Source organism: Eulemur rufifrons, chromosome 6, assembly GCF_041146395.1.
Source record: "Eulemur rufifrons isolate Redbay chromosome 6, OSU_ERuf_1, whole genome shotgun sequence".
Lineage (NCBI taxonomy): Eukaryota > Metazoa > Chordata > Mammalia > Primates > Lemuridae > Eulemur > Eulemur rufifrons.
In genome coordinates this window covers 55634605-55662518 of record NC_090988.1, presented here as the reverse complement: position 1 = coordinate 55662518, position 27914 = coordinate 55634605, and the positions used below count along the sequence as shown (strand labels likewise).

The window sequence follows — 27914 nt, the reverse complement described above, 5'->3', positions numbered from 1 at the left end:
AGTGCCTGATGTGGGACTTTCATCAGTGCACTCATTTTTTCAACAACTATTGCTTGACCGACTCTGCGCTGAGCACTGGAGATACTAAGGCCCAGAGTAAAGCAGGCAGAGTCCCAGCCCTCCAGAGGCAGGGAGAACTGAGACAAACATGCAGGCATCACAGCGCACTGTGATGAGAGTCAGGACAAGGGTAAGCACAAGGGCTGCAGAAGCAAAGGGAACAGCTCACCAAGCTGTGTAGGCTCAGAGGGCTTCCCTGAGGAGGTGACATCGGACATGACCTGAGGACCAGCTGCAGTTAACCAGGCCATTAGTGGGAACCTGGAGACAGGAGCACTCAGTTAAACAACAAAAACATAATGAGTGTCAAAACTGGAGATCAGACAGTGGATAAAACAGACAAGACCACTGCTCTCACGGATCTCATGTACTAGGAGGGCAACAACAAAAAGTAAAAAATAAACATGCAAGAAAATTTCACGTAAAGGTAAGTGTACTAAACACAAGGCAGAAAGCTAGGGTAGAGAAAGATGGGAGCTGGGCATCCATATTTGAGACAGGACCAGAGAAAGCCTCTCTGAGGATGTGACATATGAGCTGTGTGATGAGAAAAAACAGCCATTCTAAGATCTAAGGAAAGAGCCTTCCAGGCACAGGAGACAGCAAGAGAAAAAGGTCTTCAGGCAAGAATGAGTTTGGGGTGTTCATGGAACAGAAAGCAGGTCAAGGTGGCCGGAGCATCGAGAGCACAGCAGAGCTTTAGAAGACGAGGTCCAGGGAGGGCAGGACCAGATCATGTAACGGGGGCTTGCACAGCATGGCAAGGAGCTGTGCTTTAATTCTAAGTGACTTGGGGGAATTTGATCAACAAACTTGATCTAATTTGTTCTTAAAATTACACTCTGGCAAATGCAAAGACCCAGAGAGAATGTGAACAGATCTTTTTTAGAGAGCTGCAAGTGGCTCAGTGTGGCTAGGGAAAGTGCAAGGCGGGGAAAGGTGCACTGTGGACACTAATCCACTCTTTAAATGGGCTGAAGACCGAATCCTGATCCTAGGCACAGATGATCCGAGACCAGAGCCCCAGGAAGATTACGAAGCCCTGGTCTCAGCCACAGCCTGACTCCCGATGCACAGTATAGAATGGCCCCAACCCCTCAGAGCTCCCACCTCAACCCCGGCTGTAGCCAGACCCCCAGTTACAGACTGAGCTTCAGCCATATTAACAACCCGGGTACTGGCCCTGTTCACACATCAAACCCCAACCCAACCCCAATCCAGCCCCAGTCTAACCCCAACCCAGGCTGTGCTCAGACCTGGTTCACATGCATTCACACCAGCCCCTGCCAGCCTCTAGATGGCTACCCCAGTAAACCGGTCACTGGTTGAAAACTATCCTTAGGCAACTTCTAACACCTTCAATGAACAAACTGAGAAATTGCTAAGGATGCCTGTCCTTTGAGTCAGGGGCTTCCTTGACACCCCCCACTTCTGGTTGTGTACAGCCTGGTTTCACAGCCCCTCAGCAGGTCTGATGGGAGCTCCCTCGCTACAAGAAACCCACACATCTGGATGTTCCCCAGGTCTCCTGCACTCACCTCAACTGTCTGGAAGGAACGTGTGCCCCCTTTTGTCCAGCACTCTTCCTGAAGAGGTCTGGCAGGCTGCGCTGAAGTACAGCCTCTCCCTCCGACTCCGCCTTCTCCTTTGGACCTCCCTGGTCAGGGTTGTTTATTCTCTGCCTTACCTCCTCCCTCTTTCTGCCTCTCCCTGCTGGAGGGCAGAGTGTGTCCAGATGGTCCACCAGCAGCTACCCCCCACTAGCCCGCTGAGGTTTGGGTTTCCTGCTCAGCTTCTGCATCCTGGGAGGACGTGTCTGGGGGTGTGGGGAGGAGGGGAATTGGGTAGAGAGGTTTCTAGACTCCTCACCAATGGGCCTGTGCCAACTGGGACACTTCTGCTGGCTCCCAGTATGAAGTCAGACAGGAGAAATGAGTAAGAAAAAACTAGAAGAAACCCATGTGTGTGGCCATGGTCTGTGTGAGGGTCTTTCCCCAAATTTCTTCACAGGCCAGAAGAAACGCGAAGTATGTTTTCAGGAAGACCCATGATTAAGTGTCAGCCCATTTCCACTCTGAAGGCTTCTTTCTCCCCTGCCGTCTGTCCCATGGTGGACCCTGCTTAGGTCCTTGCGAGCTCAGTAGTCCCATCCTCCCTTCCCCAATGCCCCAGGGCTCTCTTTTCTTTTCTCCCAGGCTCTGGTGCCTGTGTCTGGCTAACTTATAACAGAGGTCCCCAGGGACAGTGCCTCTGCCTTCCACTCCCTGGAAGAACTTGTAGCTGGGGAAGGAGGATGTCGTTTCTTTAACCCTCCCTTACCCCCAACACCAGCCATATAAGACCAATGACATCTGGTTTCTCTCTTAAGGGCAAAAATAGTGATAGAACATTGTAGGTAGAGAATAATTTGAATGTGAAATCAAATGCCTTATATGTTAAAATAAGTAAAAACTATGTCAATAAATAGAACAGCATGATTTGTACTTGGTCTCTCCTCATTTTTTATTGATTGATTTTACAACTGTAAGTTTTAAATTCACAACACAAGGCACGTCAACTCAAGAACAAAAAAATAGACAATGGAAAATCAGACTATTCTAATTCAGACCACATCAAAATTACTGATTACAAGAGCTTCTGGTACCTGCAGGACCTGCAGGCTGACACTTGCTGTCATCACCCTAGAGCCATCTCTGCTGCCTCCGTTAACTTCCCATATACTTAGATGATGCAAAAACTTAAAAAATTACCCAAGAGACTTCTACTTCTATCCAAGATGAAGTAACAGGAAGTAATACCCACATGAAGGGGAAAAATGGACAATATGCGTGAAACAATGGTTTGCAAGACCCTGGACATCCATCAGGCGCTAAAGGGCAGTGAGACAGGAGACAAAGTGTACGATGAGGTGAGCTCTGTGGGTTTACAGCTTGCTGCCTGAAGGGAGTTCCCATGCACAGCTAACTTCCCTCCTGCCCTGCTCCCTCAGAAGGACTAGCAGAAACTCCCTACAACGAAGACTTTGTATACATGTTTGGCAGACCAGCAAGAGAGGGAGAGGAGAGGTAAAGATGCTGCGACCTGCTACTGAGGCAGAGGACAACAGGGTTTGGGGAGGCCAAGGCCTCAAGTAGAGTAGGCAGGGAAGGTGGGAAGAGGCAGCAAAGGCACTTGAAATCCTTGCAGTTAGGGTCAGGATGCAGCAGGTGTGGGCTGGCCTGTGAGAAGACGGAAAGAGGAAGCACCTTTCACTCCCAGACACTGAGCCATAACCCCAGGCTGAGCCCAGGCAGAGAAGCTGGACCTTTTAGAGTCTTGTCTCTTAACTTTGGAAATTAGTCCTGCTCCTCACAAGCAGACTTCCTCGATCTCCTACCTCCACCCCACACACATACAGCACCACACACTGGTCAATGCCCAGGAACACAGACGCCACACTCACGGCCCTGCCACACAATCCACACCCAATACACAAAGGAAATCTGCCCTAAAACGTACGCACCAGACATGGGCACCACAATACAATCATCACAAAGTGCCCATATACACACACACTCTCACATACACTCACACACACACACAATTAGGACATTACCTTTCACCTACATGTGACTAAAGAGACATATACCACACAAAAGGATTTCATATAACAAATACTATGCACAATAGACATATGGCCAAAGATAAACATCACATACGCCATGAGGTACAGCCACCCCAATACTACACATTCCACAAACTCACACACCACATATTACATATTACAAATATGAAGAAAAGATAGAGGCAGCCTTCTCATCAGACACACAGAGAGATACTGCCCACCATTCAGGTATAGATACTAATGTTCTCACACAGACACACATCACATAACAACAAACAGAACCACAGAAACACAATAAATGTACAATCAGACATGTTACTTTGAAACACACACATGCCAGGACACAGCTACCTCACTCACCGAGGCACAGCTGGAGCATATTCCATGTGTGCTCTCTCTCACACACACTAAAAGGTACATATGTCCACATAAACACACCTACACACTCTCACCCACAACCAGAATACACAGTGTCGTCCTTATGGAAAAATAGTCTCCACAGAGCCACACAGATGTACAATGACAAATTTCACAGAAAGACACCTGTACCCACATGCACACAGAAACGTAAACACTTCACATTAGCTGTCTCCTATCCTGTTACCATCTCTTTCCAATCACTATCCCCCAAATACCTTCATTAGCCCCTGATTATGACTGGGTAACCACTTTAGGGTACGAGCAATAACTTTTATAGGCAGCACGGATTCACATGACTTGGGAGAAAGAATAATTAAAATCATATCTCAAGACTGGAATGAATTATGAGGCGTGAGATTTATAGCCTTCCCAGGTCAAAACTATTTGTATTTTCCAGTTAGGAGAGAGAGAGAAAAGGCAAGTCCACGACAGCACAGAGACTGGGGCAGCCATTCTCCAGGATGGTCTGTCCAGACAGGGTGGCAAGTTCTTCTGTACTGACACATTCCTGGAGACAGAATGCAAGATCTCTCTAGATAACAGACAGCCCAGTGGGTTCGATGTTCCAATTACTAAGTCAATAGATAGGATACTAACCCTCCCATCTTTGAAAGTATTGAGGACACTAGGGTAGGGGTCGTTCTTACCTGCCACCTTGTGAGAACATATGGAAGACCCTTGAACGGATCTCCTTGGTCTTGGCTCCATAGACAATGGGGTTGACCACAGGGGGCAGCAGCAGATATATATTGGCCATAACCACATGAAGCAAGGACGTGGGACCACCCAGCCTGTGCACCACTGACAGCCCAATGAGGGGCACATAAAAGACCAAGACAGCACAGAGATGGGAGATGCAGGTGTTGAAAGCTTTGAGTGCTGCCCCCCGAGAGGACAGTGCCAACACAGCCCGCAGGATGAGGATGTAGGAGAGGCTAATGAATAGGGAGTCCACACCCATCACTGAGAGGATGATGAAGAGTCCATAAACCACATTGACCGTGGTGTCAGTACAGGACAGCTTCATAATATCTTGGTGCAGGCAGAAGGAGTGTGTGACAGTATGTGTTCGGCAGTATGACAACCTCTTCAAGATGAAGGGCAGTGGGAAGAAGAATACAAACCCCCTGGCCAGGGTGGCTAGTCCGATCTTGGCCACAGTAGGCCCTGTGAGCACAGATGCATGGCGCAATGGGTGGCAGATGGCCACGAAGCGGTCAAAAGCCATGGCCAGCAGGACAGCTGACTCCATGGCTGACAGAGCGTGGATAAGGAACATCTGAGCCAGGCAAACATTGAACTTGATCTCCTGGATGCCTGTCAGGAAAAGGCTGGCCATCCTGGGCATGGTGGCAGAGGAGAGGACTAGGTCAATGGTGGAGAGCATGGCCAGGAAGAGGTACATGGGCTCGTGCAGACGCCTTTCCACACGGATGATAACGATGATGGCCAGGTTGCCCAGGGTGGCCAAGGCATACATAAGACACAGAGGGAAAGCCAGCCAAAAGTGTGTGTCGGGCCCCAGCCCAGGGATGCCCACCAGAAGGAAGTATGCTGGGTGCACCAGAGTTCCATTTGGAGTGGCCATGGCAGGGATCAAGAGCTGGGGCTTCTGCATCTCAAATCCAGGCTCTAGGAAAGGGAAAAGTAGAGATAGCATTTGGCCTCGGCTTGGGGGAAGGAAAGAATTTGTAAGGAAAAGGCATTAGAGCAGTGATTGTACCAAATAGACTTGCTTTTAGTAATTCTGTGCCCTAGCCTCTCTCTGATCCGATTCTCCTTATATACAACTCTCCGGACACCCTGAGCTTTGCCCTGAGCCCCTCAAGACCCCAGCACTGCACAAGAAGATTCTATTACTGCCCCATTAATTTCAATGTGTGAAGGCCACTCACAAAACATGTAAAACAGTCCTTCATTTTCAGAGCTGATGTTGTTGACCAGGGCACTGCTCTCAACCACTTCACAAGAATAGAGAGGATTGCACAGAATTGTCCACACTGGCCACTGCTCTTCTGGTGTTTGTTGGGGTTAGGATGGGTTTGGATCCATAGCTAGAGGTTCAGTCTATGGTTTCCTTATAGACCCACTATAATCTGATTTGGGACAGGAAGCAGGAGCTCAGTCTGGAACACGATTCCAAAAAGTTTGTGTTCAGGCTTGAGTAGCATTTCTCAAACTTCCCTGATAGCATGATCTAAAATAGTTGAAAATATCATTCATCCAGGTCCTACTCCAGGTCCATAGAATCAGAATTTCCAAGGGAGGGGCCTGGAAATCTGTTTAAAGAACAGTAAGTCCCTTTCCCATAGGTAGTTTTTTTTAATCAGAGAAATTTGGGGAAAGCTATTGTGGTGTCCTGGAGGGTGGGAGGTAGGGATGAAGATGGTCTATCATTTCCAACCCCTAACAAAGAACAGAACCGAATCTGCCATCAGGATCGAGGCCTGCGTGAGAGTCAGTCCCAGATTGTTCTTGTCTGGAGCATGACACGGAAACCAGATGCAGCTGAGACATGGAAAGAAAATCAGTCCGTGCCGCTGCCATCACTCTCCAGTGCCCGCAGGCACACCCCTCCCTCCACCTTCCCTCCCTGGGGACAACACAACCCTCCAGGCTCTACTTCTTTCTCTACATAGACCACACTGTGCTAAGCCTCTGTCCTGAGATCCAGCCATATAACCTGCTGCCACCCCCTTGATATTTCCCCCTGGATGGCCTGTGGGCTTCATACTCATCCCGCCCCAAATAGGACCCTTTCCAAACCTGTGCCTCTGTTCTGCTCGTGGTCTCAGAGAATGCTACCACCCAGTGCCCATGTCCTCCAAGTCAGGGCAGCTGGTCTCATCCCGACTTCTCTGCTCTTTCACCCCCTACATGTGATTCTACTATTCCAGTTAATCTATTGTAATTTTTTCTCTTAAGTGACACACCCTTCCTCCCCTGCAACCTCATTATATCATCCACTCTGCCCTGATTATAAAAAGAGCCTTCCTGCCTCCAAATCCAGTCTATTCCAATCCATCTTCCACACCACTGCCATCTAAACAGGGAAACTGGACGTGTCAGGGTCCTGTTTATCAAGTTGCAGGTGATTTCCACAGCTTTCCAGATAAACTCAGCACACTTGAAATCCCATCCTAGACTGAGCTCCTGCTTCCTGTCCTAAATCAGATTACAGTGGGTCTATAAGGAAACCATAGACTGAACCTCTATGAATCCAAACCCTCCTAACCCCAACACACAAGGCCCTTGACAATGTGGCTCCAACTTCAGCCCAGCTTCAGTTTCCAATCACCACCACACAACACACACACAGACACACACACACACTTTTCCTGATAAAGTAATTCCCCTTGCCTTAAGTGCAGAGTAGGAGGCAGGAACTAAGGAGCCCTGTCCTGGGACAAAGGACAGGCAAAGCTTGACATGAGCATCACGATTTGGAGAAATTCCTCTTTGTGTAGGTCACTGAACAAGGGCTGGGATCTGGAGTTCTGTAATCCGGAGCGTGTACGCTGGAAGCCCTCTGCAGTCAGCCCGGCTGTCTGACCTCAGGCCCAGCGCCCTTAGGCAGTGCGCCCTCCCTGTGCCAGTCTCCACGGACTTTCCAAGGCCGGACTTTCCAAGGCCAGGGCAAGCCTTCTCTGGCCTCTCCTGCCTGGACTGGGCCTGGAGCACTCACCAACGATGCCTCTCCTCTCCGGCCCATATGTACCTTCTCTGGGGCCCTGGGGGAGTTGGAGGAGCCGGTGAGGGGTGATTAAGGGTGAACTACCAGGGGCTCCCTGGGACAGGCACTGCCCTCAGGCGCCCAAGGAAGGCTGAGCCCTGACTCCTACCCAAGGGGAATGAGCTCTGTTACTATTCTGAGGTTAGCTCAGGAGACTGGGGAGGGGAGGAGGTTCGTGGGGTGGACAGGAAAAACGGAATGACAGGACTGGAAGATAGGAGCTACTGGAATGGAGGCGGGGTGCTCACCAGAATGCACCCGCGCTCAGAACGCAGAACCCAAGGCGACCCAGACGGGGGTCGGGGGCTGCCTCTCGCCTCTTGCTGCTGCCCCCTTGTGGTCACTTTGGGGAGTTGCAGCCTCCTGGCAGTCACTGGACAGTGACTCTGACTCCTGAATGTGATTTAGGGCAGAGGTCCCCAGCCTTTTTGGCACCAGGCACCAGTTTCCTGCAAGACAGTTTTTCCACCCACGTCGGGGGTTGGGGGGCGGGGGCGGGAAGACGGAGCCCTGCGTCCAGGTCCTTAACAGGCCAGGGACGCAGGGCACTGGTACCCACACGTGTGCACGGCCTGGGGGTTGGGGACCGCAGATTTAGGAGAAAAAAAAATATTTTTTCACATTAAAAAATAAATAAATGAAATATAAAAGTAGAGAATTATACAGTTACAATGAGAATTTAAATGATTACAATCTTTCAAAAATATAGCAAGCATGCATTTCATGGTATGTGGGGGTACTTTGTTCGTTTGTTTGTTCGTTTCTTTGTTTTTATAGACTGGGTCTCACTCTGTTGTCCAGGCTGAAGTGCAGTGGCCTGATCATAGCTCACTGTAACCTTGAACTCCTGGGCTCAAGCAATCCCACCTCAGCCTCCTGAGTAGCTAGGACTACAAACACAGGCCACCATATATGGATATTGTTTTTCCTTTTTCCTTTTTTTTTTTTTTTTTTTTTGGTAGAGACAAGGTCTCCTATGTCTCTCAGACTTGTCTTGAACTCTATGGGCTCAAGCAATCCTCTTACCTCAGCCTTCCAAACTGTGGGATTACAGGTGGAGCCACCATGCTGGACTCATGTTCCTTTTTTAACATTACTATGTCTGAAATTTACTTTGGAGCAATAGTATTTTGTTAAATAAACAAGTAACAAGCAAACATTCTGAATAACTATCAATGTTTAATTACACTTGGTTTCTAAATCAAAATTAAACCGAAATAATTCAGTCCCCTTCAAAGGGAACTTTTGAATTACCCTGGGTTAGAAATGCAAAGTTGTGTTACTTTTCTTTCAGATTTTGTGAATATTAACATATTGTTACAGGATTTACAGATGAATTATTATTTAATTCAATAGAAAAAAAAATTATTTTACAGCACATTGTATTGGTTTTACAACCAGATTATATTCTTGAAGTGATTGTATTCAAATGACCTACAGTTTTCTAATAAAAAAGTCCAAACAATATCAAGTGTCTTTTCTGACCTCAGTGGAATAAATCTAGAAATCAATAATAAGAGGAACCTTGTAAACATCACAGCATGGAAATTAAACAAGACCCTGAGTGACCAACGGGTCAATGAAGAATGTAAGAAGGAAATTAAAAATTTCTTGAAATAAATACATTCAACAGAAATGTATGCAGCACCTAATATATACCAGGCACAATCCTGGCACTGAGGATACAGTGATGATCAAGACAACCCCTGCCATCATTTGAGACTAAATTGAGCAGGCATCATTGTTCATTATGAACTGTTAACCGGTGTCAAATTCCCTTCGTGAAGAAGTGTTTATTCCTATAAGCCTCCCTCTTAGTACTACTTTTACTGTATCCCATAGATTTTGGTATGTTATATTTCCATTGTCCAACAAGTGCAAAATATACATTGTTCTCATCACCATATGGAACATTCTCCAAGAAAGACCAGATGTTAGGCCACAAAACTAGCCTCAGTATGTTAAAAAAAATAGAAATTATATTAAGTATTCTTTCAGGCCCACAGTAGAATAAAACTAGAAATCAATACTAACAGGAATTCAAGAAACTATCAAAATACATGGAATTTAAAAAACATACTCCTGGTTGATCTTTGGATCAATGAAAAAATTAAGATAGAAATTTAAAAAACTTTTGAAACAAATAAAAATGGAGACACAGCATACCAATACATCTGGGATACACATGGTAGGGCACACCTGTAGTCCCAGCTACTGGGGAGGCTGAGGCAAGAGGATTCATTGAGCCTAGGAATTGAAGGTCACAGTGAGCTATGATTGGGCCACTGTACTCCAGCTTGGAGAGTGAGACTCTGTCTCAAAATTAATTAATTAATTAATAATAAAATTTTTAAAAATTTAAAACCAACTTTTCATTTTGTTAATCTTCTGGGTTTCTTTTTTTTTTTTTGGTTGCAATTTCATTTATTTCTGCTCTGATTTTTATTATTTCTTTTTTCACAAATTTTGGATTTGATTTGTTCTTGCATTCCTAGTTCTTTGGGGTACATGATTAGGTTATTTATTTGAAGTCTCTCTATTTTTTTGATGTAGGTGTTTCAAATACTATTCCACACTATACCAAGTAGTTTTTTCTTCTTTTACAGGTACCCTTTGTAACTGTGCAAAACAGTCTTAGACATGATAGATACATTAGTAGCCATATCAGATACATTTTTATTTAGTACAAACACCAGTTTTATGAGATAGATACTATTATCATCAGTTTAAAAACAGGCCTAGAAGGAGAGGTTAGGTGCCTATGTCTGAAGTTGAAACATAGCTGAAGATCTCTCCACTACACAGGATTGCCTAGTCACTTAAAATCTATGAATAAGCAAAGTATTTATTAAGAGGAGTTTGATGAAGTTTTTGTAAATAATATTGTAGTGTATTTTTAAATGTATATTTATATATACATATTTATACACATACAATATACTGTGTATATGTACATATATTTATGCACATACAATATAATGTCTGTATATATGTGTGTGGGAGTGTGTGTGTGTGCATGTGTGGTGTATGTATGTATATATCTTTTGAACCAAAAGACCAGTAGCTGTGATACAAAAGATCCACAAATATTTGTTGAAGATGCTGAGCCAGAATATTCAAAAATGAAATGTTCCCAACCTCTGGGCAAAGAAAATGCTAGAGTTGAAGAAGAAAAGTGAGTATTTCCTACAAACCAGGGTTCAGATTTCAACTTGGGCTCTTGAATACACATATCTACATCCCAGAATCCTCAACTGTATGATGGATGTGATAAATCCTTGTAAGGATGTTGTAAAAATTGGACTGCATATAAAGTGAGTAGCACATAACCAATTAATAATTGTGACCTTTTGAGTATCTACTGTTTATATGGGTTTCAATGGTTAGATATGCTATATGTTTTAAAGAAATCAAATTAAATTATGTGCTTGGATAGCTGTGATAATTATCCACATCCAGAAGAGTTTTAGTTATCTAGGTGTCTGTTCCACAACCAGCTCTTATCTCAAGTTACAGTTATAGTGTCAGGGAAATACCAATTTCAGCTATGTTTTAAGCTATTGGCAAAGGCAAGGAATAATAGACCTTCTGGTGCACAAAAACTCAATAGAAGGAAATAAAATGGCATAAATGGCAGGGAGAAGTTCTTTGAGAATTTACTTAGTAATCTAACTTGCCATGGCTTCGGTGCCCCAGAAACACAACAAAAATATGGATGTGAGTTCAAGTAGTTTATTTGGGAACTAACTCCAAGATCAAATAGTAGGGGAATTGGGGAACTGGAAAAGGAAAGGAGAGGAAGCCAATAAAGTGTGCTTTCTTTTTTTTTTTTAACTCAGTTAATATTTATCTGAAGGTCACTAAATAGGCTGAATCACAAAACATTGAATCATAGTATCCAGTAAGTAAATGTTGGTGATTCTGGTTTGACTTAATTCCTCTTTTTTTTTTTTTTTTTTTACATATTTGTATTAAACAGCAGTGTCAGTTGCATAATCAGTTTAACCAGCAGTAAAATAATTATAGAGTGCCTTAATAAGATATAAAGAGACAATTATGAGGCAGTTTTAGCTTTAGAATTAGTAATAGACAAACTAAGAGTGAATCAAGAATTGAAAGAGGAAAGGAACCTCCTTAGGGGTTGAGTTGAAAAAGAAAATGAGGAAGCAAGGAAGACATTCTGATCCAGCAAATGTGTTGCTCCTATAAGTGGCAGAGAAAAAATAGAGCTAATGTTAGAAGTTTAGGGGGAAAAAATGCTGGACCTACTTGAACTGACAGTAGAAAAAAAGAGTCATAGCTTACTACTCATGAAAAGAGGTTGCAACATATATGTATCTCAAAGGATAGGCCCCTCTGGGTCTCTGAAGAGTTAGGCTCTGGAATAAAACAGAAGCTCAGGTTCAGGAATCAGTTAATTGTAATTTTGCACCTCTCATTAATGTGGCAAGCAATAGGAGACCAACCTCCCCAGAAGAGCCAGACACACAGATCTAAGGAATTCCAGCATAGGAAGTAGCTTTGATAGCCACTTTGGCAAAGAGCTAAAAAGTCCTTGGAAACCTGCAGTAGGTGCAATGAAATACAAAGAAAATATCAGATAATGAGAACTATGGAAAATGTTGGTTGCTTAATTTCATTTAAAAGTGTTTTTTGTTGAACGTGCTGCATCTTGCTTGTTATGGTTTGAATGTGTCTTTCCAAAATTCATATATGGGAACTTAAGCCCCAGTGTGATAGTATTAAGAGGTGGGGGGACTTTAAAAAGTGATTAAGTCATGAGGGATCTGCCTTCACCAGACACCAAACCTACCAGTGTCTTGATCTTAAACTTCCCAGCCTCCATAACCGTGAGAAATAGATTTCTGTTCTTTATAAACTACATAGTCTCAGGTATTTTGTTATAACAGAAAATGGACTAAGACACTGCTCAAAAAAAATGTAGATGTTATATCCCCAGACAGAGCATACTCTCAATACTGCATTGGGGTGCTTGGAACATAACAGATGGAAACAATAATGTGGAGGTTTTGTAATATGCATAATAGTATTTAGGGGAATAATGATAAATTGAAAATTTCTAAATTGTCTGAAAAAAAGAAGTGTTTTGTATACAATTCCCCACAAAAAGGAAATTGTTTATACAGATAGATTTTTTTCCATCACATTACATGAGAGTAATAGTACATACACCCTTACTTCTTAATTAGAGACATTCTTGAGTTAATTCTCAGGTTCTGGACACTAAACAACAAGAGTAGGTTGACAAAGGAAATAATTCTGACAACCTGAAACTATCAATCCTTTCTTTATTCCCTCTTATTTTTCCATTCTGTGCTCTCCTCAGATAACATAACTTCTCTTTAAGGACTAATACCAGTGATGGCAATGTGGGTCTGAACTTCTCTTTGACTGAGGAAATGCTATTATGCCATGTGGTGGCCACATTTTGTTCTGAGGACTTATTTGTGTTTTCTAAATTTTGTGAATGTAGAGTTGGTGCTTGTGGTGCTTATTTGTCATTTAAATAAAACAGCACCCTGAAGGAGTCTGAGAAGGAAAGTATCCATGCCAGGGAGGTAGACACTGATATGTCTTCAAAAGCTCACTGTCTAGCCTTCCCCTCGTGAACACAAGCCCCTTACTCCAACAATCCTAAGCCCTACTGCCAGGGCTCTTGAGAGTCAGTCATAGTTACAAATTGAAAGTTACACATAAGAAAGATCTCCCCATTGTTTCAACTTCACAGAAATTCCAGAGAAGTACAACCAATTTGATCTTGAGCTCCTTAAGAGCAGAGACTGCATGACCAACAGTTGTAATCCCAGCACCCAGTATAAAGTGTTGCCAAAAAATTGATATTGAATAAATGTTTAAAATGGCTTGTTTCAATTAATCCATTCACTATTACCTTAGTACAGCTATTTCTCCAGTTCCAGTTGAGGCAGAGTCCAGCTCAAACCTCAGGTACCTCTTTTCTTTCTTTTTTCTTTTCTTTTCTTTCTTTTCTTTCCTTTTTTTTTTTTTTTTGTTGTTGTTTGTTTGTTTGTTTGTTTTTGTGTTTTTTGTTTGTTTCAGTCCCATTTGTTTCAGGAATTTTATGACCTTCACCCTTCAGAATTTCACCCATGGCCTGGGCTGTGACATTGGAATGAGGATTCATAGAGTATCAGTCCTAGCAATGAAGATGTCATTTGGAACCAGGCTTCAGTTGGAAGATTTCCTGGTTATTTTCTGTGCAGATAGGATGTGCCTTCACTTGCTTACTCAGTAACGACCTAAGTATCAGGAAAAGTACAAAGCCCTGATAGTAGGAAGAAAAACCCTAATCACTCTCTTAAGTAATGGTTGTGTTTGTGCATTCTTGTTGTCTGTGTGTTTGGGTGAGGGAGGGATACCAGTTGTTTAAAAAAAAGAAAAAAAAAAAAAGAACACGTTTAAGACAGTTTGTGACCAGGGATTCCACTTCTTCACCATTTCCCAGTATCTCTTTCAAACTCCAAAGGTGGTGTGGCAATAGTGATGAGAAGCTGCCTACGGAAGTACTGAAGTTTAAGAATTTGCCAGGAAAACTCAAGAGGATTTTTCAGGAGAACCCAGGATTTGCAACCTGGAGCGATGAGAAGTCGTAAATCTTGCAGGAACTGCAGAAGCCACTGCACATGTGTGCCCAACCCTGCACTAAGCTGGGTCACAAAACCAGACCCGGCTGATGTCACAGGCTGCTGAGTTTAGCAAGGAAAACCGGCGAATGAACAGCTGGCTGAGCCTCTCTTAATGCGGGGCCTGGGCAGCCTCATTCCGGAACCTCAATCTTACGGAGACCCATCTTGGAACTAATTGCTGGGCCCCTTTACGGTTTAAGGGAATCTGAGTGAAAAAGGGGCTAGAAAAACTGAGGAAGCAGAAAAACACATCGCTATAGGAGAGCCATCTTGAGCGCCGTGCCCGTTCCCACCTCCAATAGGCTAAGGTTATCCTGATCCCTGTCTGTGATTGGCTGCTCCCACAAAGACACCACCAGCCGGGCGGAGCCTGCGGCTGGGCCCTGCCCGCTGCTCATTGGCTCCGGCCCTGTGGGCGGGGCCTGGAGCCCGGACGGAGTTGCGGAGGCTGTGGTGGCAGCCTCGGCTTTAGTCACTGGCCTTAAAGCTCTGGGCTTCCGGCGCGGAACAGGCCGGTAAGTGCTGCGCTGGCCGCTCAGCCGCTTCTGACGCTGCGGGGCCACTGAACGGTGTGGAACCAGGCCGTCTCCACTTTCAGTTTCCGCTGTGAAGCGGCAGGCCGGGCAGAGGAGGGAGGCGGTGGACGGCCCTGCCTCTTCTGAAGTCAGGTCCTGCAAACTCATCTTATCCGGCGCCCACGCGCCCGCTGCCCTGGGGACCTGCACAGCGCCCTGCGGCCAGTCCAGGGGGTTACGTCCCCGTTGTTCCCAGACCCCGGAGGTTACTGCCTTCTCCACCGTATCCCCTTCCCATTTGGGTCCTTCCTCAGGAGTCTTTCCTAGGCCCAGCCCCCTCCCCGCAAAGGTCCTTCCCCGGCTGGCTGCCCACCTTGCCAAAGGCACGGTCAGAGCAACTAAGCGTTTAATTACTTAAGTTTTCTCAAAGTAATTTATGTGTAATAAAATAATAGAACATTAAAGCAGGCCTTATTTTGAAGAGCAGTAACTACTCATCTCTAAATCGTCTTTGCTGAGGCCACTGCTTTTAACTTTTCCATGTTTAGGTCTTTCCATGACCCTAAATCAGAATAATATGCTTCCACCGCATTTCTTGATATATCATTTTGATATTTCTTTGCCTCACTTATCTTACTGCCACAATCTTCTCAATTTTCGATTACTATTTTGGTTCTTCTGTTGATCTTTGTAATTTTAGATAAATTATACGTATCAAACTTTATTGTTCTGTCGTTAGTCTTTAGATGAGGATATTAACATTTCCTCTGCTTCCAACCAACTGTCTGCTGGACTTGGACGTTTACATTTAATTCTCACGTATTCAACAAATATTTGAGATACTGTCCTTGGTGTTGGGGTAATAGAAGTGAACAAAACAGACAGTGTCGCTATCCACAAGAAACTTTTAGTTTGAGAAGTCAGCCAATAAACAGATACATGGCAAATGATGTCAAGAGCAGGGTCATAGAGAAGTCATTCCCAACTGAGAGAACAGCGAGAAGTCAAGTGGGAAAGAATGGATGGACATGGGGTTTTCAGGAAAGTGTGGAAGTTTATCTCTTTGCTTGGCTGGGCACAGATGCTGTTGCAAGGATGAAGGGAGAAAGCTTCCTATTGGGGAGCCAGGATGGGATCTTGAGTGAGTTAGTGATTTAGCAAAGCTAAGTTTTAGAATACTGGATCTTACAGTTTGGTAGTGATTGTGGGAGGAAGAAAAGCAGGGCAGGAAGCCCTGTGAGAAGGCATGCCCTGCCATTGGCCTGTAACAGAGTCCTGCAAGATTTACTGCCCTGATTCCTGTAGGAAGCCCTTCTGGACTATTCTAAACCTCAGTGATTTCTCTCTCTCCTGAATTTGTATTGTACCTTGAAGCTAAAGAGGTTAAGTAATTTGCCCAATATAGAATGGTAGAGCACTGGCCCAGCACATGTGAAATGAGAACAATAATGGTTTCTACCTAGGGTTGTGAAATAAACTGAGTTAATCCATGAAAAGTGCTCAGAACAGTGCCTGGCAGGTAGTGTATATGCTTGAGGAGTGCTTGCTATTATCATTAATGTATAATATGCTCTCAGTTACCTAACAATTTATAAAAGCACTTTAGGTTTAGGAACTGTTTGCTAGCTGGTTTATTCATTCAACAAATATTTTTTCCAAGACTGTTTATATCAGGCCCTGCTTAGATGCTAAGGATATAGCAGTAAGTGAGACCAGCATGGCTCTTCCTTTCACATACTCTAGCTAGTAACACAAACTTGCAAAGTGAGTGAATAAATATTGCCAACTGAGCCAAGAGTCTGCCACTCACCATTCAAGTTCCATACACATATGTAGCCCTGCCAAAATCTCAGCTTTCTTACTGGAGAAGTAACCATCAATATGGGTTTGTCATCAAATGATCTTTGTTTTTATCTTCCAAGGGGTTTTATTTCATCTCTGCTTTTAACATATCACTAAAGGCTGAAGAGAGTCTTGGCATTCTGCTAAATAATAAATGTTAGTGATGGAGGAGTGGGCAGGGGTTTACAGGGCCTGGGGAAAGAACTGCTGTTTCCCTTACACTTTACACTTTAGTGTGCAACACAAGAAAACAAATTGAGCATATGATGGCAGTGGTATTCTGGTATATTACCTTTTTGCACCTTAAAGTATATAAATGTAAATGCAAACATACCAGAGAGTGAGGCTGGAGGTATTTATGGCCTTACTTTGGATATTGAAACACCACATTTTATGTGACCTTACCCAAGTAAGAAGCAATGTTGATTTGTAGAGCATGGGCTGGAGTGGGAATGGTCTGGTAGGGCAAGCCCAGAGGAGAATCAGGGTCAACAAAATGAATGAGAACTGAGAATTCCCAGCATCCACTTGCTTAGGCGTCCCCATGTCCCTTCTGTGGTGTGAGTAATGTGAACAAATCAGAACTTCAGTGGGAAGGCAAATGCTTATTAAACAAGGTTGATAAAGGGCCAAAAGGGCAGTCACTAATTACACCTTTTACTGAACTCCCTGTTCTTCTGGCACCTTTTTCTCTTATTTCTTTTTCTTTTCTTTTCAGCCTTCGCAACTTCTCCTGGGTTATATTCATGTTCTGAGGAGGGTGTAAGAAGGAACTATGGACCCCGCAGCCTTGGTGGAAGCTGTTGTGGAAGAAGTAGCCTGTCCCATCTGCATGACCTTCCTGAGGGAGCCCATGAGCATCGACTGTGGCCACAGCTTCTGCCATAGCTGTCTCTCTGAACTCTGGGAGGTCCCAGGAGAATCCCAGAACTGGGGTTACACCTGTCCTCTCTGTCGAGCTCCTGTCCAGCCTAGGAACCTGAGGCCTAGTTGGCAGCTGGCCAGTGTTGTAGAAAAAGTCCGTCTGCTAAGGCTGCATCTAGGAATGGGGCTGAAGGGTGATGTGTGTGAGCGCCATGGGGAACAGCTAAAGGTATTCTGCAAAGAAGAGGGCCTGGTAATGTGTGAGGTCTGCAGCCGGTCCCCGGAGCATGAGGCCCACAGTGTCGTGCCTGTGGAGGATGTTGCCTGGGAGTATAAGGTGGGAGATGCAGCCTGGCCACTCCAGTTTTTCCCTTGCCCCTTGCTTGGCAATCTCTGATCAAGGGCTTCGCCACCAGTGCCAGAGACTGAGAGCTGATTCCTTTGGCTACACCCCCAGAGCCCTGGGATCTGGTACAGGGAGCTACACTTTTCCTTGTATTCATGACCTTCTTTGATTCCCTTCCCTCCCACTTCTTCCTTACCCCATCCCGATCCCAGCATGGCTCAGTGCCTAACCCAAAGATGATTTCAATACTGAGAATTGAAGGAGACCAGTCTGGTTTTAACTGGGGTTCTGGATGCCTTGAATGAAGATGGGGATGAGGGTGTTATATAAGTAGTGAAGGCTGTGCCTAACCTGCGAATTCCTCCCAGCAATGCCATAAATAGTCATTTGACATTGAGTCACTTATACTCCTTCATTTTATAAGCAAAACAGGCTTAAAAATTTAAGATCGTGGTAACTGATGTTAGAGCTAGAAGGAACCATGGGTGAGTCACTTGGGATTGAGTGAGGTTTTCTGCTGTAACGTTCTCAGGTCCCTCTGACTTGAGGTGAAAGAAGATCAGGAGCTATGACTCACATCATCTTGCTCTTTTTCCAGTTTTATGTCTCTCTTCTCAAGTTGTTTTTTGTTTTGTTTGTTTGTTTGTTTTTTATTTACTTTTTGGGCCAAGTCTTCTCTGACACAACCTGCTACTCCTTTTTCATTGCTAACTTCGTCAGCTTCCAGCGTCCAGACCTCTTGTTGCTCTTTCCCCAGTCTCCCATGCTGACATGTCTGTATCAGAACCATTAGCCCAGTGATCCTGTGATCCAGTGATCCAGCATGGGTTTTAATTCTCCTTCTTAGAGTTGAGATTAGAAGGTAACAATGTAAGACAAGTCCCCTTAATTAGTCTTTTTTTTCTTTATGGGAAGATTGTCTAAAAAATTAAAAGTATTTACTCACTCATTTTGTTTTGAGAGCATTAAAATAGGAAGATAGCATAACATAGGGGTTAAGGGATGGGTTAAATCCCAGCCCAGCTATTTGCTAGCTGAATGGCTTTGGGTAGGTCACTCTCTGAGCCTCAGTTTTTTTGTTTATAAAATAGGGATAATACCAGTCTCAAGAGATTATAAGTATTATATGTATGTTTAGTGTTTAAGCCATGTCTGACACTTGGCAAATTTAAACAAAATGGTTGCTATTAGCAGAATTAAAAGTGTTGTCTGAATGTTTTATGCTTTCTAGTAGAAATCTCATGCATTCCTAGGAAGGTGCTTCTTACCTTTAATGTACATATAGGAACCACCCAGGGATCTAGCTAAAATTCAGATTCTTATTCAGTAGGTCTTGGATGAGGCCCAAGATTGTGCATTTTTGACAAGCCCCCAGGTGATGCTTCTGCTGCTGACCCACTTGGACCACACTTTGAAGAACCGGGTTCTAGGAGACTGTAGGATAACATGGTAGATAAGGATAAAGATAGGCATGGATAGGAAAGTTCAAGGTGGTTTTCTGGAAAGGTTAGGAATGGACCTTTTCTTCCACCTTACAGACATTTAGAGACTGTGGTGGTTGAAATCATTCTCAGCTCAAAGAGCCACCTTGGATGTCACCTGGGCAGAGTGTGCTCCCTCTGTAGCATTCATTCTGGCCCACTGCCTGAGGGACACTGGTCTTCCCATAACCTACCAGTGCTAGGAAGCCCAGGCTGCCTGAGCTGGCCTCATGAGGTTTTCATTTCTTGCAGTGGAAACTCCATGAGGCTCTAGAACATCTCAAGAAAGAGCAAGAAGAGGCCTGGAAGCTGGAAGTTGGTGAGAGGAAGCGAACTGCTGACTGGAAGGCAGGTGCCTCCTGGGAGAGGAGTTTTTGTTGTTCTTGTGTTGCCCTGTAGCTGGCCCCTGGTAGCTTCCTCATCTCTTTGAAGCAGATATGGGGTTTAAAGTCCGAGAGCCTGGGGTTCCAACACCAGCTGTCCCCTACCAGACACATGGCCTTAGACAGGCCACCTAACTTCTCATTTCCAGTGTCTTTATTGTGAGGTAGGGATAACCTGTGGTCTCTGTCCTCACGTATGAGAAAGGAAAAGTGCATACCTCACATACATGCCAGCTCACAGTGGCGTGACTCGTATGATGATTTCTGTTTCACTTTCTCCAATTACAGCATATTTGCTAAGAGTTCAGTTATTAAAATATTGGAAAATCACTTCTGAAATAAATTCTAGGCTAACAAGTACCAAACTATCAGAACTTTTGATCAATAAAAGGTAATATTGAACTGATGTAAAAAAGTACATTAAATAGATATAATACAAGCAAGAAGAAAAGCCATCTAACGGTGTAGTTAAGTTACACTGCCTTAGAGACTTAAGTGTAACACATCTGGTCATTATTCTGAAAATGGAAACTAGTCTAGAGCAAATAGTACCGACGTAATATCCTGGACCCTACCAGGGTCAAGAAGAGTGACAGTAGGAACCAGAAGCATCCACTGGAGCTGTGGGAACAGAAAAAGGAAAAATAGCATCTTTTGTCTTGTCTCTACAGTGCCTGGCATGTGTTTGGTACCAGAACATTCCAGGGTATGTGTGTAGGCATGTGCCAGTGTTCTCAGTCCTGGGTGACCCTTACACTGCAAATACCAGTGCTGATTTCCATCTTGACTCCACAGATACAGGTTGAAACCCGAAAGCAGAGTATCATGTGGGAGTTTGAGAAATATAGGCGATTACTAAAGCAAAAACAGCCACCAGGGCGGCAGCTGGAGGTAGAGGCAAAGGCAGCTCTGGCCAGCCTGGAGGAGGAGGAGGGGGAGACCCTGCAGAAACTGCAGTCCAACCATGACGAGCTCACCCAGCAGAGCCGGGCCCTATGGCGGATGATTGCAGAGCTGGAAGAGAGGTCCCAGTGGCCTGTCCGCTGGATGCTGCAGGTGAGGAGCAGATTTCCCTGGGAACCCTGAGTGAGGGCTGGAAACAGACTGGGACTCCGAGAGAGAGGATCAGTGGGTGTTCAGTGGGGCCTGTTGGCACTCTGCCAACTGGTCCCTGCTGTTCTCCTGTCGCTGGTTGATGGGTGACCTGGCCCAGGGTAGCCTCATAGGTGAGGCAGCACTCAGGCAGCTCCAGGGTCATTCCAGGCCCTCCCCTCTGCCCTGAGAGTCTGGAGATGGAGCCTGAGTCAGCCAGTCCGGCCAAAGCCCAGCCTGCTCTGCTGTCCTCGTGTGGGCTTCTTCGCTGTACCTCTGCAAGGCTTCTCTCCAGCCTTGGTGTCTGTCTCCCTTCCCATAGAGAAAGCACCTCCCAGAGTTTGGTATCTGTTCGGTTCCTCTGAGGGGCAGCACATACTTATGTGATACATTTTTTTCCTCCTTCTAGGGTATTGAGGAAATCTTACACAGGTATGTCCCATCCTTGAAGCCTCTAGGCAGCCCTATAAGAGATAGTGGGGCCTGGCCAGAGCCAGAAGTGGGGAAGGTGACCCAGTACCTACAGAAAAGCAGGTGCTGGTCCACAGTCTTGTCCCTCTTACATGTGTTGGCTAAAGAAGCTTTGTTGATCTTTCATTTTTCTTCTTTTTGAAAAAAGAAAAATTGGTCAAACTCAGTTTAGGTATAGGTATAACCAAGGAGAATTTATAACAAGGTAAAGTTATAAAATATATTGTTTCAAGTAGATCACTCAAAGAAGGAAAAAGAGTACCCAGAGGCTCCCAGCTCTGAGTTTCAGCTTTTCTCCTTTGTGGCACTTCCTCTCCCAGTGTCACATGCGTGTCTGACCCTCCCCACAGTGTGGGGATGTGGGTGTTCTCACCCCTGCACACAAACAGTTTGAGGCTCAGCCATATAATCATCACATGTCTGCCTTGCTTGGGAGGAGCATTTCACTGTGTCCCTGGCCAAGCCCCTCTTCCCTGGACTCAGAGAAGGCCCGTGTGGCAGAGCCAGGACTCCTGGCCACAACACTCCCCGTCCTCTACCAGGAGCAAGTCTTGGAGCCTGCAGCAGCCAGAACCAGTGTCCCTGGAGCTGAAGACAGATTGCCGTGTGCTGGGGCTAAGAGGGATCCTGAAGACGTATGCAGGTAAGGGATGCTGGGGGACTGGGGGGGACAGTGAGAGGCTCAGCGCCCTCTGGATGCCCCCTCTAGCTCCCTCCGCCCATCACTGAGAAATCTGTGGCTGTGTTTATCAGAGAGACCTCCCCCTTGCCCCCGGCTCGATATCAGTGTTACCAGCCAGGATCTTTCTCCCTAGCCGATGTGCGCCTGGATCCAGACACTGCTTATTGCCGCCTCGTCGTGTCTGAGGACAGAAAACGTGTGCACTATGGAGACGCCAAGCAGAACGTGCCTGACAATCCCGAGAGGTTTTACCACTATAATATTGTCCTGGGCAGCCAGTGCATCTCCTCAGGCCGCCACTACTGGGAGGTGGAGGTGGGAGAAAGGTCTGAATGGGGCCTGGGGGTTTGTAAGGAAAGCGTAGACCGGAAGGAGGTGGTCTATTTATCCCCGCACTATGGGTTCTGGGTGATAAGGCTGAGGAAGGGAGATGAGTACCGAGCAGGCACCGATGAGTACCCCCTCCTGTCCCTGCCAGTCCCTCCCCGCCGGGTGGGGGTCTTCCTGGATTATGAGGCCCATGACATCTCCTTCTACAACGTGACTGACAGCGGCTCCCACATTTTCACTTTTCCCCACTGTCCCTTCCCTGGGCGCCTCCTGCCCTATTTTAGTCCTTGCTACAGCATTGGGGCCGACAACACTGCTCCTCTGGCCATCTGCTCCCTGGACGGGGAGGACTAAGAGAGCTACCATCCTGGCCAGAGGCCTCAGAGTTTGGCCTGGCCTGCTAAGGTCTTGGATGGCCCTGCCCCTGATAAGTGTCCCCTTGAACCGAGCTGAGCCTAGATCCAGGGATTCCTCTGCCTGCCCCAGTGGTCTTTTGCTACTAGGCCAGCGTATGTCACTAAAGCACTCACGTAAAAAAGCAGGAACCCAGTCAAATGAGCACTGCACCCCATGAGGGAGACGTGATAGGCCTGTCAGTGAAGGTCAGAGCAGTTCTAAGGCAACTTGTTGGGGTAAGGATCAGCACTCTGTCCGTTCTCTAGCTCACACCCCTCTTCCCTGGTTTCTATCCGGTGCCATAATTAAGTCAGTGAGGGTGATGAAGTGGATACAATCTTCAGAAAACCTTTAAATTGGGTTTACCAACAAGCCAAAAGAACACTATCCATATCCAAAGCTGGTTGCTGTGCTGAGACCACTCAGGGGCTGCTTTCCCTGAGGTTTGCTGCAACTGAGCAACCTATATTTGACCCTAGCTCTCTGACCCCCTGACTAGAGAAATTTAGTGCAGCAAAGAATACAGGACCTGCCCAGAACACCCTCTGTCATCCCCTCTCTGAGCACGAGCTGGGAAGATCACTGTTTCTCAGACTCTAAGGAGACTAGTGTCTAAGTCCTGCCCTTTTCTAGAGTGGAAGGATCAGGAAACCTGTGAGCCTTAGTTTTGTATTTTCACTTTATGGATAAGGAAACAAATGGTCTTAATGAAGCAAGTTATCTCTTATAAGGCTGTTGAAGATAAGAAGGTTACAAAAATTATAAAGTGTTTTTCACATTCAAATGAAATAAGATTGACAAACTCACTTCTCAGGTCACGTGTCTGCCTATCATTCATCACGTTTGGGTCTGAAACATCTCACATGTTTGCAAGGTTTAAGTGTTCTCATTGCAAAAATTGGTGTAATTCAGCATAAAATCGCATATTCTACCTCATAGGGTTGTTGTACAGATCCCAGATCCATCCCACGCTTTTGTTCCTTTCTCAGGGATAGAGGCAGGCAGGCCTGTGGTAACCTTCCCATCACGGCCAACATCTTTACAACAGAGCCCTTATCTGTTAGGGGCTCTCCTGACAGTCCAGAGCCCTGCAGGCAGAAAGGTGCCCATAGCAACGGCACACTGTGGGCCACAGTAGAATATTGTGCATCTGATTACATGTGTTTGGCTTTGGATTAGAACGTGCACTGTGACCTCAGAGTGGTAGATGGAGATAATAAAAAAAAAGTAAAACAAGTGAACAGGAAGAAAGGCTCTCGCACCGGCTAGTTGGGCTAAAATTTGGGTCTTTTGATGTCACCGAGGGAAGCTTCATGGTTCTGGAAACTACATAATACTCCCCCTGTCTTTCTCTTCTCTGATTCTATGACAGAAAAAGAAATGGGGGAGAGAAATGCGGGGGGAAAGAATGGGACTAGACACCAAAAGCCAGTTTGGGAGCCATATATTATAAGGAAAGGGAATCAAGGCTATCTATCTGGACAATTAACCATAGAGTGATCTTTATGTGTGGCAGGGAAGGTTGTACCAAAATAATTTACTAAAAGTCTTAAGAGTGTGGTGTGGGAGTGATTGTAGCTGGAAATAAACTGAGGCAAGCATATGAAAATTATTGGCTCTGCTTACTGAGAGGGGCTACATTATGTACGACATCTTGTGTTGTCACCGTGATGCTGCATAACACAAGCTCTCATGGAGTTCAAGCTTGAAGATAGTGATCATTGGGTTAGGACTGGGCAACAAAATAGATCCAAGATTAGGTATAGGCAGAAGCAAAGTAGCTTCAATTGGCTATGGTAAGGAATATTAAAAATTGTGTTTCAGCTTTAATTGTATTGGCTGTTCGTGTACGAAGGAGGTAAAACAAGCAAAAATGAAGACATAAACTCATTCTAGCCACTGAGCTTTCAAGTTGTTCCTTGAGAATTAGCAGTAAAACGGGAGAAGTTTCCATCAGCACTTGGTGGGGAATGAGATGGTGAGTCACAGACGTGGTCCTGGCAAAGGGTGGAGCCTTCCTGCATTAGAGGAACCAGGTGTGTTTTTGTGGGTTGAGCCCCTGGGGAATAGAGTTGAGAAAGAGGTCATTAGGAAGCACTTCCAGCTATGTCCCTGGACCCTTAGAAGAGGGCTGGGATAAATCAATATTGTCCTTTTATTATGGTTTTATTAGAACAAATTTTGGAAGGTTCCTAGAAAAAGAGGATTATTAGATATTAAATACATTCATTTATAATGTACTATTTTTGGTTTGTTTATTTTTTACATTTATAAGCTGATTTGGGTACTATGATTACTTGTTGAAGAATTACAAGGTTAAACGATGCCACGTTATTTCACATTGTCTGATTTTTAATACCAGACAAGAGGTTGAAGTTTTTTAGTGCATGAAAATGATTTTCTAAAGGGTAGTTTCTTATAGCCCCTTCTAAGAACTACATGAAGAAAAGGATCTTGTTTTTCTGGATCACCATTGTATCCCGGGAATGGTTCTCTCTCTCTCTCTCTCTCTCTCTCTCGTTTAAATATTTAAGTGAGGGAAAATTCATTGATATGTGTAGAATCAAAACAACAAAAAGCTCTTCCTGCCTTAAGGGGGGCAGTAAAAACTAGATGACAATTATCTTTATTTTCAAATACTAATTTAATGGATCGTTTCTTCTACTGTGACTTTCAAACATGGTTCAGAAGGGGAGGAGGCAGGTAGCTACACTGAGGTGTCGCCCAGCGTGGCATCCCCAACATCGTGCACTCCTTCATTATGAGGCAGGAATGAGCTTTTCTCATCTTGTTTTACTGGCAAAGAAACTGAGGGCTGCTATGCCTGAGCATTAAAGGTAAAGGCAGCTAAAAGGGTTAAAAGGGTTGGGGCTTGCTAAAGGAGGACACAGAAGGGCAAATCCTTGAGTTTGAAATTCCCCACAGGAAATCCAGTCTGCCTTTTTTTAAGCAAGGTTGGTTGTAATCTCTTAAAATCCAAACATTAAGGGTCTACTGTGGGTCCCAGGCCCTAAGTAAATGAACCATACATTGCTTCACGTGTCAGGGCAGGGGCCGTATCTGAATGTCTTGTGAGAGGCACAGGATTTTCTGTTTGAGGGTAGCCATGGCAAGGAATCAATACACTTTAGGAAGTATGTAATTCAGTAAGTATTTGAGTACTAACAGTGGGCCCCATCTAATCAGGGAGTTCTTCTGAGAATAAGCACAGAGCTGGTAGGGAAGGCTTTCCAATGGAAATGTTAGGAAGAAATTTCTGTTTTGGCTGTAGGCAGGAGTATATGTTTGTTGCCTTACATCTGACTCTTTAATACAGATAATATTCATTGACTTAATGGACATAGTCAATTTGTTAGGTTGCTTATGGAGAAAGAATAGTTTGACTTTTCAAAATGGTTATCTTATCAAATATGTTTAACAACCTTTGTTTGTATATTAAAGGTTTCCAAGGCAAACAGTGTCTTTTTACTGCTCTTTGGGACCTCAGTGTGTCATTATCACATTTTTAAGAGTATGATTCCTACTCTGCTATTCTTCAGAAATAGAATACAGTCTTGGTAGGTAAACAAGTCCAATATTAGCAAGGGACATGGATGGATACTAAGTTGTTAAGCAGCTGGTCTATTTAAAAGTGTTATATGATTATGGATCTATATTGGACTATCCCTTAAAATTATGGAACTAGAAATGTATTGAATATATTTTTAAGTACATACAATATGTGAGAGGTTATATTATATGCTCTCCATTCATTATTTATTTAACATGCAGTACCCTCTATTAATTAACATTGTATCCCCTATTAGTAGAAAAGAAATGTTAAGCCTCAGATACTGTAACTTGCTATGGACATAGTTTCTTCTTGCACTTTGAAAATTAACACTAGGATATTATCATTTTATTAAGATTTTTGCTTCTGAGTCAAATATAAGTGCCCCTCATGTATGAGATCTTTTTCCTTTAATGTATACTGATTATTCACTTTAAGACTTTCTGAAAAGGGAGAAAAACAAAAACAAAAATCATATAATCATCCAGAGACCCAGCAAACAGTAATGACTTTTCAACTTTTTCCTCTATATTGTTCTCTGTTAACCTGTTCATCTCAGAGCACACCTCCTAAGAGGTGCCAAGAAGAAGAAAAACCAATGCTATATTCAACCCTTCTCTTCTATGCCTTAAGGAAAAGTTAAGCAGAGCAGGAGTAGGAAGCAAAAAGAGATTTCCAAAACCAAAGTCATGTGGACATAGCTTTTGTTGCTTAAAAACAAAAAGCTGCTAACTTTTTGTTACACTAACTCCAACTAGTTTAACAATAGAGGATAAATTAATAGGATATAAAGATATTTTACAGAACTTAATGGATGTACTTGAGTGTCCAAAGTGACTTGGAATCAGAGAACAAAAGGCTTATTCTTTTCATCCCATCTTGCTAATTGTTTTCTCGTGGGCCAGTTTCCTCTTTCCAAGTTCATGTGTTATAAAATGACCACCATCACTGATTCCAAGTCTCCCCAGATAAACTGGAATTCTTGTTGACTGGAGAAGGACTCTAGTGTAGGTGTGAGCACATGAGTCAAATTGAATAGATTCATCACTGGGCCAGAAGGCAGGGTCATATTCTAGTATTCATTCCACATAATCACATGAGGGGAGGAGCAGTTCTCAGAAAATCAGCCAGGTTTGTGCCGGGATACAAAACAGTTGATTTCTTTGGCAGACAAACTGGTGGGACATTAGGTTGGAAATACAGGTCAGAAGCTAAAGACAAAAATCCCAAACTTGCATTCTCTGCCCACAAGTATCTCTGATTCAGAGACTGCCTTACTAAAACCATTGAAAATATTTTCAGAATATCAGAAACATTTCATTCACATTCTTGCTAAGAATTGAAACTCTATACAAGGTTACCTTTTACAGATACATCTGAGAATTCCAATAGTGCCAGTGTAACCAGTGCAGCTCCACCGATCTCAAAGGCATCTTTGAAGTTGGCTAGAATGCTCAAGGTCTGAACAGAGGTTGCGTTT

At 44.4% G+C, this 27914-nt stretch overlaps 2 protein-coding genes across 3 annotated transcripts; one reads left to right on the top strand and one right to left on the bottom strand.

Moving 5' to 3' along the window:
- Positions 1-4727: 4727 nt before the first annotated feature.
- LOC138384061 (olfactory receptor 51D1) lies at positions 4728-5702 on the bottom strand. Its single transcript, XM_069469329.1, has one exon. The coding sequence runs from the start codon at positions 5700-5702 to the stop codon at positions 4728-4730; it is 975 nt and encodes a 324-aa protein (XP_069325430.1).
- Positions 5703-14935: 9233 nt separating this feature from the next.
- On the top strand, positions 14936-24710 carry LOC138384060 (E3 ubiquitin-protein ligase TRIM68). 2 transcript variants are annotated; one of them, XM_069469327.1, is made up of 7 exons: positions 14936-14997; positions 17558-18040; positions 19783-19878; positions 20709-20969; positions 21415-21437; positions 22019-22119; positions 22292-24710. In XM_069469327.1, the coding sequence occupies exons 2-7, from the start codon at positions 17615-17617 to the stop codon at positions 22840-22842; spliced, it is 1458 nt and encodes a 485-aa protein (XP_069325428.1). In that variant the 5' UTR covers positions 14936-14997; positions 17558-17614; the 3' UTR covers positions 22843-24710. The 2 variants fall into 2 exon arrangements, with proteins under 2 accessions (XP_069325428.1, XP_069325429.1); XM_069469328.1 differs by lacking the exon at positions 19783-19878.
- Positions 24711-27914: the final 3204 nt, after the last annotated feature.

Excerpts from the sequence above, each read along its gene's own strand:
- LOC138384061 (XM_069469329.1), bottom strand. The coding sequence starts at position 5,702 with ATGCAGAAGCCCCAGCTCTTGATCCCTGCCATGGCCACTCCAAATGGA.
- LOC138384060 (XM_069469327.1), top strand. The coding sequence starts at position 17,615 with ATGGACCCCGCAGCCTTGGTGGAAGCTGTTGTGGAAGAAGTAGCCTGT. Across the intron at positions 21,438-22,018 it reads ATTGAGGAAATCTTACACAG|GAGCAAGTCTTGGAGCCTGC; the intron begins GTATGTCCCATC and ends GTCCTCTACCAG. Across the intron at positions 22,120-22,291 it reads GATCCTGAAGACGTATGCAG|CCGATGTGCGCCTGGATCCA; the intron begins GTAAGGGATGCT and ends CTTTCTCCCTAG.